Raw genomic sequence first — 15,706 nt, 5'->3', positions numbered from 1 at the left:
GTGCACTTCATCTTCTGATGTTTTGTCTCCACTGTGCATCTTATTGCCTTCTCTGAAGTCTCCTCAGTTGATATGAAACAATCACTCATCATTTGATCATATATTTTAATCTTACAGATAATCCAAAACTTAGTAATTGGTGCGATTGATAATGATAGAAAATACAGCCAAAAATGGAACACTGGGTACACAAACCAATGTATTCCACATCATATTCCAGACACCATTATGCAAGTATACACATACAGTGTGTAACAGGATGCATGTCTTTAGTCCACGTGGCATCACTGCTGAAATGGACATTTGGCCCGACGTTTCTGTTATATCCATTCCTAGTCCATTAAAAAATGTCCATGTGCTCTACTGTCTCTGCCTGGTCAGCAGCAGTAGGTCATTGACTGTTTGTCACAGGACACCCCACACTTCCTCAAAGGCAGAGCAAATCTTAGCACAGGTCAGTGCTCCTGAGAGGGGGTAGTTGCTGATGGACACAGTCTTCTCTGTGTAGTCCACATTCACCTAATAAAGACAGAGAGATCAGTAAGACATAGACGCTGAAGGCAGTGAATCAGCTACCATCTAGAACCATTTCTCACCGCGCCATGTGCAAATGCTCCAATCACCACTGCAGCTGGTCCCTCTGGCACCAAAGTCCGGGGACAGACAGCCTCTCCAGAGGAGAAGGAGGTGGCAATGCGGGGGCAGCCAGGAGGCAGGTGGTCAGACACTGGGTTTTTAATCATCCTCAGAAGCTTCTGAGGACCATCAGCAGCCCTGACACTCAGCTTGTGCAGCAGCTGAACTAAGACAGCAGAAGGAGAAGAGTGATTAGGAAATCAGATAAGGAGAGGGGTAGTTAGGGATATATAGAGGTAAGTCAGACTGGCTGCTTTGTACTTAGCCTACAAAAAGATCAACTCCACATGCGCAACATGTAACTTATACACAGAAAGCATTCAACATTGGTAGTTTACCCATAAGGCCGCAGAAGCGAGTGAAGGTTCTTGGGATGCGGGTCTGTGGGTTGATCTCTATTAAGGCGTTTTTTTCTGTGTGGATGTAAACCTGCAACAGGCCTGCCCTGTTCAGTGGACTGTCCATTAGCATGAGCAGACACTGGTAAAGAGAAATATCAAATTTAAGTTAAAAGTTATTTATACAGCTGTTTATCACAGGTAATGGAGAACTTAAAAGAAAAAACTGTCACACACTATCAGAATCAGAATACTTTATTGATCCCTGGGGGGAAATTCTGGAATTTTTAGGTGTCCTTGCAATAAGCAGGTACACCAGTAGGGTTTCTGATGGTAATTTTCAGACATGCTCTGTGTAATTAGTGAAGAATTAAAGAAAGACATCACTGCTACGACTGTTATTATACTAACCTGTTTTTTTTTCGGTGACAAATAAGACCAAAACTACTGCTAGGAGGTGATATCGATTCTAAAGACAGTATTTAAAGTAGAGGTTGAACAATGCTGGATTTTTGATATCCATTCTGATACCCATATTTGAGAGTTAAACGCTGACATCAAATCAGCCAATATGATGTAAAAAAAAAAAAAAAAAAAAAAATTACAGGATTAAAAAAAACACTTTTGAGAGGGATCCCTTCAAGTATGTTATTAAATAAAACTGTTAGTGCTCTCTGGTGGACTGACCATGTAATGGTGACATTGTGTCCATAAAACAAAGCGGACGATCTCTTCAGGTTTTGATAATATAGAAAATGAGTGTTGGGCTAAAATCGGCCATGATGCCAGCACATCAATCAGGCTCTACACGTGAGCTTTCGCTCTTGAGGGTAAATGACTAGCCCTACTCCAGACCTCTGTATCTCAAATGTCAGATTTTTTTTCAGTGATTCAAATAATAATTGAAATGGCACCACATTCTGACTGTGGGTCATGACAGACATACGCGAATGCGATTGTTACTCTCTCCTTAAACGAGTTTTTACCTGATGTGTGATATCTGGCCTTATATTTCCAGGATTTCTTCCACTTTTGACGATCATATTTTTGTGTTGGTCACAATTTAACAGCTCAAAGGTTTTTCCAACCTGGGAAATACAAAACATACAAACAACAAAAATGGCTATAAATTCACTTATTGTATTTGTTATTTCAATTGAAAAGCTCTGATGTCACTTCCACTTATATCAGATAGGGGCTGCATCATAACAAGACACAAACACGACTCTAACGCTTTACCTTCACTGTTTCTAACGACGCTCCCTCCAGAATAACAACCAGTCTCCTTTCGGCCATACGGTCGTGGAGGCTGCGGAGGTGTTTAGCTGCTTTTGGTTCATATTCGTCCAAATGTTCGAGACCACGCTTCTTCCCATTTGGAGTCGCCATGATGCCTCCCCTCGTATAGGCTGTCGCAAGATGTATGCGTCACGACAAAAGTGCGCGTTCACGATTGGGTATCTTGTAACTACTAAGTGCTTAGAGTCTCGCCATTTGATATAACTAACTATATTGTATGTTCTGTAAAAATTTAATAACCGCTGATCATTTGTTGTTTTATATTAAAAAACGGCCAAATCCCCAACGGCGTTAGTGTGTGCGCGCGCACGGTGTCCCCCCTCGCCGCCATGATCATTTCGTCACTTGTGTGCGCCGGACGTTCCTCTACAACGTGTTGCAGGAAAATTCACGTGTGGACATTTTATCTTCCGCTGTACAGTCGCAAGTTGGGACAAAAAAGAAGAGATTAATCGGTGAGTATTTGAAGAATTGTTGCTACGCTCAATACACAAAGACACAGTCAGTGTTAACTGAGGTCTTACACGTCATGCGGAGTTAGGTCAACTAGTCTTCGGCGTGTAACTGGTCACTGGAGCTTATTCTGTCATTACTTTGTCACTGCAAACGTGCAAAAGCATTTAAGTGCTTTGAGATTTAACGGTTAGGGTAGCTGTGTCTCCAGCAATGTAATTTTGAATCCATTTGAACCACAAAAAAACTAGTAGAACGTACAAGTAAAAAATATGTAGATATGGTGAACTGAGTTTTGTATGAGACTGTTTTCTATCCTATGTGTCTCTTGATCACTTTTAAATGAGATACCAATGGAAGTGTCTGTCTTACAAATGAAGTGGCTACTATATACATCTCTGACATACAATTGGTCTACAGGCCTGTTTTCCACCAGAGATCAATCATCACTTTCTAGACTTCCTTTAGTGAGTTAAGCCACGGTGCTGAAGTTTCTGGCAGTTCCTCTGTTTGACAGTCTTTGATTACTGAGAGAGCTACGTTTTTCCTGCCATGAGCTGAATTCTGCTTCCCATAAAGATTGCAGAGAGCGTCGATAAGAATATTTTTGTGTTTAGGGAATTATTATAGAGAAGCTCTTGTAACTTAATGGGACTCTGAATGCAAGCTTATTAAAGCTTAAACACTTTGATAAGAACAGCTATTGAAAGACGATCTGTATGTTTCTCAAAAGGTGTCTAATTACAGCGTTACTCAGTTTATCTATACATATACCTTACTTATGATAATGTTTTGCCATTTTACAATGAATTTAAATTACATTACTTTTGATTTAACAAACAATGCAAATAGGATGCTCAAATAATTTTAACTTGCAGTGAATTTACATAATGTAACACCTGATCATATTTTTGTGGTTAGTGGTCAGGTATCCCTTATTTTGTGAAATATTGACAGGAGTGTTGAGGAATTTACTTAAGTTCAATACAACATACTGTAACTTACTATATGTGAATATGTGTAGGTATATGTAATGTTTTGTGGTTCACCCAAACGTCTGTGATAGGAAGTTCTGCAATTGTCTTCTTCTGGTCCCATTACAACACAAAGTAGTCTAAAGACAGCACTACCCTAAGTTCATATACGTTGACTTTGCAAAAATGAAGCATTACTTTCCTCTGCTTTTCAGGCCGTTTGTGTAGCTCTGAGTCATGGGTCGGAAATTGGATCCCACCAACAGAGTGAAGAGAGGGCCGGGGAAAAAAGCCAGAAAGCAGCAAGGAGCAGAGACTGAGTTGGCCAAGTTTATAAATGATGGTGATTGTTGTGCCCTTTATATCAGCTAGTTCTATAAAGACACATATTTCCTCTACACCGTAAAATTGGTTGTTTTACACCATAAAACAACCATTTTGTCTTGTGGCTGCATCATTATGGTTTGTTGGTCAAGGTGTTTCTTTTCTGTTTTCAGAGGAAACAGGACCAAAACGGCTGTCAAGTAGGGCCAGGAAAAGGTAAGAGGCTGACTGATTACATGACACGAAATAACTTAACTCTGTATACAAGTGGTTCACTCACATTGTCCTTTTACAGAGCTGCAAAAAGAGTCCAGAATGCGAAAAAGCCTAAAGATGCTACTGAGGCACAGCCCAAGAGAGGTAACCACATCTGTGTTGGTGATGTTTTCTTTATACACAAGTGCAGGTAATTACTACCCAGCATCTGCAAAGAACTTAGGGATGGTTGTGTTTGGCTTACCTGTTTCTAAAAACATTTCCTCTGTGAGGTTTGTGACTTTTTTTCATGGGAGAACAAATTTAATATTTTTAATCACAGAATATGTATGTGGCATTTATTATATTTAAATTTCTTTTTCCCTCAAGGATTCACTGATGACAACAGTAAATGGTTGAAACCAGCAAAGAGGAAGCGCAAAATCGATGAACCTGAAAGTGAGGATGATAGTGATGAGCACTGGGAGGAAGAGGAAGATGAGGGGGAAGAGGAGCAGCAGCAGCAGCAGCAGCAGCAGCAGCAGCAGCAGCAACAACAACAACAACAACAGCAGAAGAAGAAGAAGGAAGGAAAAGACCAAGGAAAGAAGGGTGCCAAATTAGGCATGAAAGAAGTGGAGGAGGAGGGGGAGGAGGATGAAGACGATGATGATGAAGACGACGACGACGACGATGATGATGATGATGATGATGATGATGAAATGGTTGATGACTACGGAACACTTGATGATGGCAGTGAGGAAGCAGCTGAAGAGGAAAGTGATGGAGAGGAAGTATGTGAAATTGCTCTGCTGTAACCTTTTGCCACCACTTTGTTTTGTTTTCTGTATTTTAGACTGGAATTTTTATAGAAATTGTGAATTAAATGTTGAAATTTGTTTATTGCCTAAACTGCAAATTTACAGATGCAATTGCTGATTTTGTTATAGAGACTCCAAATTTCCTCCCACTTCATTGCTGATGTGTTTAAACTGTGCTACTGAGTGTTGTAGCAAAACCAGGAAGGGTATCTTTCAAAGTTTTAATGTGGTAAATGTAAAGTTAGTTAATGAATTATTGCTTACTTTTTTGTTTCACATTTAGCTTCTTCCCATCGAGCGTGCAGCCAAGAAAGAGAAAAAGCTGAAGGAAACCATGGGTGTAGAGAGTGATGATGACGATGATGAAGAGGAGGACGACGACCATGATGATGAGGAGGAGGAAAATAAATCAGATGCTGACATGGATGAGGAAGATGCAATACAAACCAACATGGATGAGATTGATCAATTTAGGCTACCAGGGGCAGAAGAAAGTGAGAAGGAAGGTGAGTGATTCACAGTTTTTTTTCTCCTTTTTTAAAGCAGCACTTTAAATTGCTTTGCATGAAGTGTAAATGCTTTTCTTATCTGCATTTTAGGAGTCCTTCCTCTCGACCTTAAGACAATCCATCAAAGAATAAAGGACAACGTTGATGTCCTTTGTAATTTCTCGACCAAAAGGGAGGAGGGGAAAGAGAGAGCAGAGTACATCTCTCTTCTGAAGAAGGATCTTTGTACCTATTACAGCTACAACAACTTCCTCATTGAGAAACTAATTGACATTTTCCCTCTTTCAGAGGTGGGTGATTTCATTTATTATTTTCTCCCTGTAGTACTAAAGAAAGCACATTGTCGTCACTGAAATCTGATGTTCTTCTCTTCATGATTAGAACTGATAGATGTAAACAACCTTTGTTGTTTTTTGTTTGTTTTTTTTGTTGCAGCTGGTAGATTTCCTTGAGGCCAATGAAATTCAGAGACCTGTCACTATCCGGACCAACACACTGAAAACAAGGAGGCGGGACCTTGCACAGGTAACTGCTCGATATAATCTTTTGAGGGGAAATTCACACACATGAAGTAGTAATATAATTGTTTTGTCTACAGGATTTAATGACACTATATGTCAAGGATATAACAAGCACTATGTTTACACGCCCACAAATTTTCCACTATTATTCCAAATATGACAATATTCTGACATTTAAACAGCTCGTTCAGATTGGATATTCTAAATTAGGCTATACTGCTAATTTCCTTAGCCTTTTAACGATCTTAGGAGGAATATTGTCTATTTTGGAATAACAGCAAAAACTTGAATAATTTGCGTAGTCATTGAAATATGAGTTCAATACAATACACACAGTCAGCAGAACAAGCAGAACATTGTTTTCTGCTTGTTTAGGCCTTGATCAACCGAGGAGTGAACCTTGATCCACTGGGGAAATGGTCTAAAGTTGGTTTGGTCATCTATGACTCGTCGGTACCTATAGGTGAGTTTCACTACATTCAGCTATTTAAGTTGTTCTGTTTGTCGGAGAATATCTGAGGCCGACTGTCGCTACACATGTTCTCACTGTCATTCTTTCTATATTTTAAAACAGGTGCAACCCCAGAGTATCTGTCAGGTCAGTACATGCTGCAGGGAGCCTCCAGTTTTCTGCCAGTCATGGCGCTCTGTCCACAGGAGGGAGAGTTAGTGTTGGACATGAGCTCAGCTCCAGGAGGCAAGACCACCTATATTGGTAAGATGTGCTGCAGTTATACTTTATGTGGTGTTTCAAACCGTGTCACTGTAGACTAGGACTACAGCTAATGATTATTTTAATTAGGCATTAATCTGCTGTTCATTTTCTTGATTAATGGATCAACTGTTTTGTCTAGAAAATATCAGAAATTTGTAAAAATGTATAAATAGCCCCACATGGTTTTTAAATTCTTTGTTTTATCCCACCAACAGTCCAAAACCCAAAGCTATTCAGTGTACTGTCTACAATATGACAAAGAAGAGCATCATAATATTGCATTTAAGAAACTGGATCCAGGGAATTTTTGGCATTTATACTTGAAAAATGACTAAAACAATTAAGTGAATGTCAAAATAGTTGTTGATGAATTTTGGATCAGTGTGCTGATTTAACGACTAATTGTTTGAACTGTAATGTCGAATCAATACAAATGCAAGCTTTTCTCATGTGCATATTAAATCTATTTAACGATATATGTGAACACTTCACCTTTAGCTCAGCTGATGAGAAACACAGGGGTGATCGTGGCTAATGACGCCAACGCTGAAAGATTGAAGAGTGTGGTGGGCAACATCCACCGTCTGGGGGTCACCAACACTGTTGTCTGCAACTACGATGGAAGGCAGTTCCCAAAGGTAACATTCAGACATGTTTAGAGTCTCTGTGGTCTACATTTTAGAGTTTGATTTAGTGTGCTGACTTGTTAAAAAACATTGCCTGCAGGTAATGGGTGGGTTTGATCGGGTGCTGCTTGATGCTCCGTGCTCAGGCACAGGAGTCATCGCCAAAGATCCAGCGGTGAAAACCAGTAAGGTAAAACACCACTCACTGTATGCGCATACATTCATATAAATATAGATTTTTAGTTTTACATTAGTGCTTAATATTTTTTCCTAACAGGATGACGCAGACATCCATCGCTCTGCTCACTTGCAGAAAGAACTGATTCTGTCTGCCATCGACTCTGTCAATGCTGAGTCCCCGACAGGAGGATGTCTAGTTTACTGCACATGTTCAATAATGGTGAGTGTACTGCAGATGCATCTAATCTCTTCTGTATTCATTCTTAGGTTTGCATGTTATTTGTGAGTAGGGTCTGACGTTTTTAGCTTGAAATGTATTCCACCAGGTGGAGGAGAATGAATGGGTGGTGGACTACGCCTTAAAGAAGAGGAATGTCAAATTAGTTCCCACAGGACTTGACTTTGGCAAGGAGGGCTTCACCAGGTAAATAGACCACATGTGTGTTTTCACTGAGTGGTTGACTAATTGAAAGGCTCTGATCTGCAACCGTAGTTTTTTTTCTCCCTCTCTTTTAGGTTCAAAGAACGTAGATTCCATCCTTCTCTGCGACTGTCTCGCCGCTTTTACCCTCATTCCCACAATATGGATGGGTTTTTTGTGGCCAAGCTGAAGAAGTTCTCCAATGTAATTCCAACAGCACCAGCAGGAAAAGGTAACACTTTCTCCTATGAGCACATGGCGACTTTTATCACAATAGTTTCCCTGTTTAATGTGTGTAATCCTCTGTGTCTGTTATTTGTTTAGAAGAAGAAAATGCAGACGCCCCTGAGGCCACAGTTGTTACAGACACTCCTGAAGAGAAACCATCCAAAAGTGACAAGACAAAGAAGACTGTCCCTGGCAAGGCAGGGGGCCTGAAGGAGAAGACCCAAACCAATGGAACAGCAGCCAAGAAAACGGCAAAAATCAAGCCAAAAGGCAAAAAGGACTCACCCGCTGGACCGAAAAAGGCAAAGCTCGCCAAGATGGATGGAGAGACTGTGAAAGGGGCAAAGGCCAAGAAACCTGCAGTGAAGACAGCTGATGATACTAAAGCATCAAAAGCTGAGAAGAAGGACGGAAACAGATTTGAGAAAAAACAGGGAAAAAAGAGAAAAACGCCAATGAAGGCAAAGAACAGAATTGGAAAGAATAAATTCAAAAAGTTGAAGCACATGTTGGAAAAACAAGACAGAGAGTGATGGTGTGTACAGTGTGATAAAGTCTACTAGATTATGTAAGAACGTTGTAGAGTTCCTTACGGATCCCAGATCACCTCCCTTCAGCTAACCAGTATTCTGACTGGTGTGCTCTGTTTCAGAGCAGGGATACTTTATGTGTCAGTCAAATATGATTGTAAAGCTTGTGTACAAATGAACTGGACTGGTCAATGATGCTATCCCTCTAGTTTGGTCCTCCCTTTTTTATTTGTATTACACAATATTCAGTATGTTTGTCTGTTGATTTAATTACAGAGTGGGGCAACTTCCTTTAATCTGTGAAACATAATAAATCTTTTAAGATTTTTCTCATCACTTGTTTGATTCATCATTCATCAGTGGGAAGTTTTATTTGTCCATCACCAAGATCATATGCTTATTTGATGTGTAATTTTCATGTTTCACTTGACCACCTCTAATCACATTTTAAACATCTCAAATGTATTTTGACTTGTTGGTTTCCTTTAATTAATCAATTTGAAACCATTTACCTTGACCATTGACTAGTAGTTACACATTTTAAACATCCAAATTGACATCTGCAATTAAAATTGTCCATACAATTCAGGAGTTCGTTGTTATTACGCAGAATGTAATTAGAATTGTCTTAAATTTGAATTTTGAACAGTCAGAATGTAGTTCTATATATATCTTGAATTAAAGTTTTAACTGGCCATAAATATGATGCAGATGTCTTAAATATGTTACAGGGGCTTGCGATGTGCTAGCTAGTATTAATTACAATGATCAGTTTTTGCTTGAATAATACAACAGATTTGATGGGAATCTGTCCTGGAAAGTCTTCCACTGCTGTTGTCAGGAGTGAGCAAACGACCAATCAGATTGGTCCATTTCGGACCGGAAGCAGTGTTGTTTACATTTTCTAAGATGGCGGCGGGGATGTATTTGGAGCATTATTTGGACAGTAAGTTGTTTATTATGCTCCAAGCATGCTGCAAAACGTTTCTACCTGCTTGGCTCAATTATACTTTGTCTTCCATTGGGTAATATAGCTCACGGTTAACCCGCGTGGGGAACAGACTGCTGTAATTGTATCCAAGCGTTCAGAGGGGTTTAGGCTCAGTCTATTTGCTGGGATATTGCATGCTATCGTATTGGTGAAAGGATGCTATATGAGATTGTACAGTACACACACTGTTTTAGTCGTACATCGAAACCTGGTTTAAATTGAATTGACGAGCAAAGTAATTTGTCTTTGTGCCCCTGGCTATTGAATACAATACTTACGCATGCTAGTTCACGCGCTATCGTAGCATCATCCGGCGCATATGGTTTAGCTAGCCAACGTTACCGTTTCATGTTGATCTCACTGAAAGTCTGATTAAACTGTTTGTTGTCTTCCCCTCCACCACACCAGGCATAGAAAACTTGCCCTTCGAGTTACAGAGAAACTTCAATTTGATGAGGGATCTAGATCAACGCACAGAGGGTGAGAACAATAAACTGTGTAATTCACTTGGATTTTAACCCAAAATTGATGTGAAAACGCAAGTCGTCTGAACTCCATGTGGTAAAAGAGCCCCATTTAAGCGCACAAGCATTTTTAAACTAGGGATGCACGATAACTGTTTTTTAAAACCGATACTGTTAACCGATAACACTAACAATATAACTTTCAGCTCCTAAAGGCCGATACCGATAACCGACAACCGATAACACACATATACCTTAGATCATGACGTCAGTACTACGAACAAAACCAAAAACAGTTTTGACTCTTTAAATGAAGAGATCTTTATTTTTTTCAATGAGAAACTATTGGCAAGACTCTCAAACATTTTCTTAAAGCTATCAAACAAACCTATTTAAAAGTTTACAAAAAATAAATATACATAGAAAATAAATGCACTGACACAAATTAGATTCAAACATTTTTTTGGAAACAAACTGAAAAGTGCATTCCTTAATGACAAAAAAAAAAAAAAATACACAGTGCATAACGTACTGACGCAAATTAGACTTGTCTATGTACACAAACTGGAATAGTGCACTCGGTAGTAAGTCAAGCGCCATCATTTCCGTTGGATTTTTCGAAAGTCTCGCCAATGTGTGTTAGTCCCGGTGGCTTTGCTGCTGGCTTGCTAATGTTGGCGTCTTTAGTAGGCTGGGCGTCCTCATACACTTTCCAAACTCCGTCGAAGCACTGGTTATATATTTCATTGCTGATCAGGTTTGAAGTATTAAAGCTCGTGCTCTTTCTCCCTCCTTGTGGAACTCGCTTGGAACATTGGTTACGAATAACCAGCAAACTGCCTTTTTTGGAAACTCGAAGAAGTCTGAACTCTGTTTTCGTAAGCACTCTGTGCGCATGTTGCATTCATGGTTAAACGTAAATTCCCCCGTTCCCTTGTATGCTAGTCATTTGTTTCTATTTTTTTTTTGTGTAACATGTGGAAAAATACTGCGAATATCATTTCAAGTCAGCAACTACCAAAATAATGACCAAGTTAACAAGCTGTTTTCTGACATGAGGGGTTATTCTTGATTTTTCCCAGTGAGAAGAAGTTTTTCTGATTATGCCGATGACCTTGAACGCAGCATTCACTGCAGGCCATTCGGGTCCCATAGCGGGAGCGAGGCACTGCCATGCAGACAAAAATATATGTGTTATCAGGGCTATTCGTCATGATATCGGATTTATCGGAATGACATCATAATTTCCTGTTATCGACCCCATAAGTTATCGTGCACCCTTACTTTAAACAGTTTGATCTCAAAAGGATCCCATGGCATGTCTGTGGGGTCACATGATTTTAAGGATTAATAAAGCAGGAAAAACAATGTTTTTACCAATTGACATACTTTGACTTCTTCAGGTCACTGAAAGTCTTCAAATGAAACAATCCAAGACTGTAGAATACTTTTTTGATTGAACTGCTCACATGAAATGTCCACAGTAATGCCCTAACCTGAGTCACAAGTAGACATTATTTCATTTGAAGCTGTCATGAGCATAAAAGTTTGTGAACCACTGATCTTCACTAAAATACTAGTTCATCATACTCAGTTTGTAAGTATTTCTAAAGAACAGCCTTGTGCTAATATTTGAAGATGTGAGTTATATTTAAATTTACAAAATATTCTATCCAGTGTCTTTATTCCTATTTCCTGTATTGCTCAGAATAAGCTATTTATAGGCATAAATACAATGAATGTCCATGCATGTTACGTAAAACAGACACCTAGTATTTAAAGAACATTGTTGCTGGAATTACTTTCTGTATATTTAGCAATGGTAATTGTACACAATCAAGTTTTATTACATTTGTAACATTGATTTAATGCTTGCAGTGTCTTTTTAACTCCTTGTCTCTTGTAGATCTTAAAGGACAAATAGACTCTCTGGCTAAAGAGTACACAGCCAACGCCCGAACTCTTTCCTCTGAGCAAAAGCTGTCCATACTGAGGCAGATTCAGCAGTCTTACAGTAAATGCAAGGAGTTTGGAGATGATAAGGTGCAATTGGCCATGCAGACCTATGAAATGGTTAGTATTCTAGTAATAAACAATGTTTTCCATACAGCTTTAGGGAAATCAATAACATCCACTGTGCTGAATGTACATAAAATATTTGCCGAAGTCAGTCTGCTGAAGTTGTGTTCTCTGCAGGTCGACAAACACATCAGACGTCTTGACACAGATCTGGCTCGGTTTGAGGCTGACCTGAAGGAAAAGCAGATTGAGAGCACAGACTATGATTCCACCTCCAGTAAGGGGAAGAAAGGTGTGCTGTCCATGATATTTGCTGATAGGATTTTTTTTTTTGTACTGAGGACTGTCAGGGCAGCCAAAGCCAAATTTTGTGTGTATGATTCAGGTGACTCCAGACAGAAGGAAAAGAAGACGGCTAAAACGAGGTCGAAAGTGAAGAGCTCAGATGAAGATGGCAGTCCCAAGAGTGCACAGAAGAAAGTCAAACTCCTCCAGCCGTATGTTGTGTATTTACTCTCCATCTTGCGGTGACCAAGTGTTATCATGTTTTGAAGGTAATCTTTTTTTATTTGTTTATGATCATACTTTCATTCTCACTTGCAATACTTTCTCTCCTACATCAGAGGAGAATTCAACAGCCCTTCTACCAACTTTGGCAATGTGCACCCATCTGATGTGCTGGACATGCCAGTGGACCCCAACGAACCAACTTACTGTTTGTGCCATCAGGTCTCTTACGGCGAGATGATTGGCTGTGACAACACTGATGTGAGTTTTGTTTTATGGGCCGCTTTCGTACTGCTGGTTAGGTTATGTCCACAGTAATGTTTTCATTTTGAGATGGCGTTTTAGAATGAAAAGGATCTCCAGCCAGATGAGCATTTTAACACCATGTCAGAAATAATCTCCATACAGACTAACACGCCAAACCACGCAAATCACATCACCAGTTTTTTCCACCTGTGCATGTAGGCAGTAGTAGCATCATGTAATGCAGGATTTAACTTCACAGCAGCTGCTAGCATAGACAGTGAGGGCAGCAACGCCTGTATCTTCTGGCAAATGTTCAGATGATAGAAGTGTGATGAATTAGGGAGGGACACGTTGTGACTGACAAGACCCAATCAGGAAGTGGACCTGGGTTTTCCATTTATTGTTTTCGAAAATCTCCGTTTACACCCATCCAGACTACAATGCAATCCCCAAGTTTGTAAACTAAATCGAGGTCAGCAGTGTTTCCAAGCATTAGCATTAGCATTTGCTAAATGGTAGCATCGGTACTGGCCACTACCTGGACAGGCCTGGGTCAGCTGAACGTGGCAGTGCTGTTTGGATTGTGTAGGAGCAGTGTGAACTGGCACTGGGGGGGGTGACTCTGGGACGCCGGAGTTCACCGCCTAGCCTCCTGGAGGTGTTGTGGGACTATGTAGGCGAAACACTGTTGAAGGGAGGTTTCCACCTGATGACCCCCAGAGACGTGTTAGGAATCAGATTAGGGGTCCAAGGTTCTTCACTGAGAATGAATCCTCTTTTTGAGCACAAGTATCATGTGTTTAAATTAACCAGAGGTTTCTTGAATGCAAAGTAGTATTGCAGTAGTAGTAGTAGGGGATTTTAGGGGTAAATGTAGCAAAGTTACGCATTTCAAACAAATGTATTGGTATGGATGTAGCCTTAGTTGTATTGCCAATAATTCTATATAATTTTTTTTATTGGATGGAATTTTGTATTCTTCCTATGGGCAGGATCCATCAGCACAATAATGATATGTTACAGGAAGAGAAAAGGTGGAATTCTGATATAAATGTGTGCTAAAATGCCTTGTTGTGACATGTCACATATAAAAAAAAAAGGACACAATACATCTAAGAACACAAAAGATAGAAAATGTATTTATTCAATTCAAGGGACCTTTAATGTGATAACCTACTCCTCCCAACTTATGATTTTATGTGTATTTATTGAAATAACATTAAAATAAATACCAATCACAGCTGTCACAAAGGTCAACAACAATGTACTTTTATGGTACGAGCCTGAAATTGAGAAGTTTAGATAACAATAATGATAAAAAATAGGGTTAGGGTAAGGTGAAGTTCAAATAATGTTAAATTAAAATAATCAGTTATTGTACATGGACTCCATGTACACCCTCCCCCTTACATGTATTTCCTCGATGCTAACCACAGATTAAGGGCTTGGTAGTCAAGCAGTCTCCTCTGTGGATAAGGTCACAGATGACAGAGCGAGTCTTTAATAAGCAGACGCCACTCTACTCATACTCATTCTGTCTGTGATGTCTCTCCTTGAAAAGATTGATTGTGTTTTTGATCTGGTCTTTTGAGTAGTTTTTTCTTGACTAAGTGCTCCATTTGCAGGAATAATTAATGGTACATCATTGTTTTTTGTCTCTTCTCCAGTGCTCCATTGAGTGGTTCCATTTTGCATGCGTGGGCCTGACAACCAAACCAAGAGGCAAATGGTAAGAAACTCAGTATATGAAATAGAGGCCATTCTGTCCTGTTTTCTAAAAGTGTGAATTGTTACCCATTTTACTCAGTCAACTGAGTGTTTTTGCTGATGTTTTTGATTCACGCAGGTATTGTCCACGGTGCTCTCAAGACAGAAAGAGAAAATAAAAACAAGTGGTTGCCCTGGAACAAAATGTGGACACTGATCAGATGGAAATGAGAAGAATATTTCTTCATTAGTTACTAGAATTTTTGTTTCTCATCTTCCTTAACATTTGGTGCTTTTTCTTTTGGTTTATGTAATTTGCCTTGGTCTTATGCAGTGTGTGTGTGTGAAGGAGCCAAGTGGTTACAAAACTATTTAAGTATTAATTTTTTTTAAACGGTTAACAATATTTTTTTTAAGTTACCTTTGGTGCTCTTATTGTGACTTCTTTTTTTTTTTACATTTTTTGAGTGAATAATAAACACTACAACTGCCCCTAATGGTCTAACAGTTCCAGGTTGTCACAATACTTTTTACTCTATTCACACAAAGAGCTACACAATTGATCTCAAAACATTGTGGCCATGGATAATTTCTTGCTTTGTTGTGTCGTTAGTTTCTTGTACTTAGCCTGGGAACACTAGTTTTATGTTTAAGTATTACAAGAGGGCAAAAGAATATGAAGACAAATGCTGCATCCTGTCAGTATTAGTCATCTGTGGTAGTGAGATAAACCATTTCATTTTAACATTTGAGTGCTGTATAGAAAGTAAGACATTTTGTGAAAAAGTATTGTCATTTCTGTAGCTGAAACATTGGTACAGGGGAGAGGGGGTGCTTGTGTTGTCAATCATTTGAATACAGCTACTACCTCAAAAAAAAAAAAAAACTGCTCTTGTCTCTGTGTTTTTCATTCTATTGTGTAATTTCATTTTTGTTAGTCTGCCTTTCCAACAAACAAAAAAGTCCCCTAAAGGTTATCTCTAAATGTCTGCTGAAATGTCA

General features: G+C 39.3%; 3 protein-coding genes across 3 annotated transcripts; 2 read left to right on the top strand and 1 right to left on the bottom strand.

The window, feature by feature from the left end:
- Positions 1 to 91: 91 nt before the first annotated feature.
- emg1 (EMG1 N1-specific pseudouridine methyltransferase) lies at positions 92 to 2,400 on the bottom strand. Its single transcript, XM_041942150.1, has 5 exons — positions 2,214 to 2,400; positions 1,961 to 2,062; positions 975 to 1,116; positions 597 to 802; positions 92 to 519 (listed from the first exon to the last, which is right to left on the bottom strand). The coding sequence occupies exons 1-5, from the start codon at positions 2,361 to 2,363 to the stop codon at positions 406 to 408; spliced, it is 714 nt and encodes a 237-aa protein (XP_041798084.1). The 5' UTR covers positions 2,364 to 2,400; the 3' UTR covers positions 92 to 405.
- A 227-nt stretch (positions 2,401 to 2,627) lies between these two features.
- On the top strand, positions 2,628 to 9,294 carry nop2 (NOP2 nucleolar protein homolog (yeast)). Its single transcript, XM_041941926.1, has 16 exons — positions 2,628 to 2,728; positions 3,916 to 4,043; positions 4,198 to 4,240; positions 4,320 to 4,384; positions 4,610 to 5,013; positions 5,324 to 5,546; positions 5,640 to 5,839; positions 5,985 to 6,074; positions 6,446 to 6,533; positions 6,645 to 6,785; positions 7,284 to 7,423; positions 7,512 to 7,601; positions 7,689 to 7,811; positions 7,918 to 8,015; positions 8,108 to 8,244; positions 8,337 to 9,294. The coding sequence occupies exons 2-16, from the start codon at positions 3,938 to 3,940 to the stop codon at positions 8,771 to 8,773; spliced, it is 2,385 nt and encodes a 794-aa protein (XP_041797860.1). The 5' UTR covers positions 2,628 to 2,728; positions 3,916 to 3,937; the 3' UTR covers positions 8,774 to 9,294.
- A 341-nt stretch (positions 9,295 to 9,635) lies between these two features.
- ing4 (inhibitor of growth family, member 4) lies at positions 9,636 to 15,597 on the top strand. Its single transcript, XM_041942149.1, has 8 exons — positions 9,636 to 9,716; positions 10,170 to 10,241; positions 12,132 to 12,298; positions 12,422 to 12,536; positions 12,630 to 12,741; positions 12,868 to 13,012; positions 14,665 to 14,726; positions 14,844 to 15,597. Exons 1-8 carry the CDS (start codon positions 9,680 to 9,682, stop codon positions 14,881 to 14,883), a joined length of 750 nt encoding a protein of 249 aa, XP_041798083.1. The 5' UTR covers positions 9,636 to 9,679; the 3' UTR covers positions 14,884 to 15,597.
- Positions 15,598 to 15,706: the final 109 nt, after the last annotated feature.

This window comes from Chelmon rostratus, chromosome 8 (assembly GCF_017976325.1).
Source record: "Chelmon rostratus isolate fCheRos1 chromosome 8, fCheRos1.pri, whole genome shotgun sequence".
In the NCBI taxonomy this organism is placed as follows: domain Eukaryota; kingdom Metazoa; phylum Chordata; class Actinopteri; order Chaetodontiformes; family Chaetodontidae; genus Chelmon; species Chelmon rostratus.
The sequence above is the reverse complement of the archived record's forward strand: the minus strand, read 5'-3'. Positions and strand labels throughout refer to the sequence as shown.

Excerpts from the sequence above, each read along its gene's own strand:
- emg1 (XM_041942150.1), bottom strand. The coding sequence starts at position 2,363 with ATGGCGACTCCAAATGGGAAGAAGCGTGGTCTCGAACATTTGGACGAA. Across the intron at positions 1,117-1,960 it reads GGCCAGATATCACACATCAG|TGTCTGCTCATGCTAATGGA; the intron begins GTAAAAACTCGT and ends TCTCTTTACCAG. Across the intron at positions 520-596 it reads GAGCATTTGCACATGGCGCG|GTGAATGTGGACTACACAGA; the intron begins GTGAGAAATGGT and ends TGTCTTTATTAG.
- nop2 (XM_041941926.1), top strand. The coding sequence starts at position 3,938 with ATGGGTCGGAAATTGGATCCCACCAACAGAGTGAAGAGAGGGCCGGGG. Across the intron at positions 4,044-4,197 it reads GGCCAAGTTTATAAATGATG|AGGAAACAGGACCAAAACGG; the intron begins GTGATTGTTGTG and ends TTCTGTTTTCAG. Across the intron at positions 8,245-8,336 it reads AACAGCACCAGCAGGAAAAG|AAGAAGAAAATGCAGACGCC; the intron begins GTAACACTTTCT and ends TTATTTGTTTAG.
- ing4 (XM_041942149.1), top strand. The coding sequence starts at position 9,680 with ATGGCGGCGGGGATGTATTTGGAGCATTATTTGGACA. Across the intron at positions 13,013-14,664 it reads TTGGCTGTGACAACACTGAT|TGCTCCATTGAGTGGTTCCA; the intron begins GTGAGTTTTGTT and ends TCTCTTCTCCAG. Across the intron at positions 14,727-14,843 it reads ACCAAACCAAGAGGCAAATG|GTATTGTCCACGGTGCTCTC; the intron begins GTAAGAAACTCA and ends TGATTCACGCAG.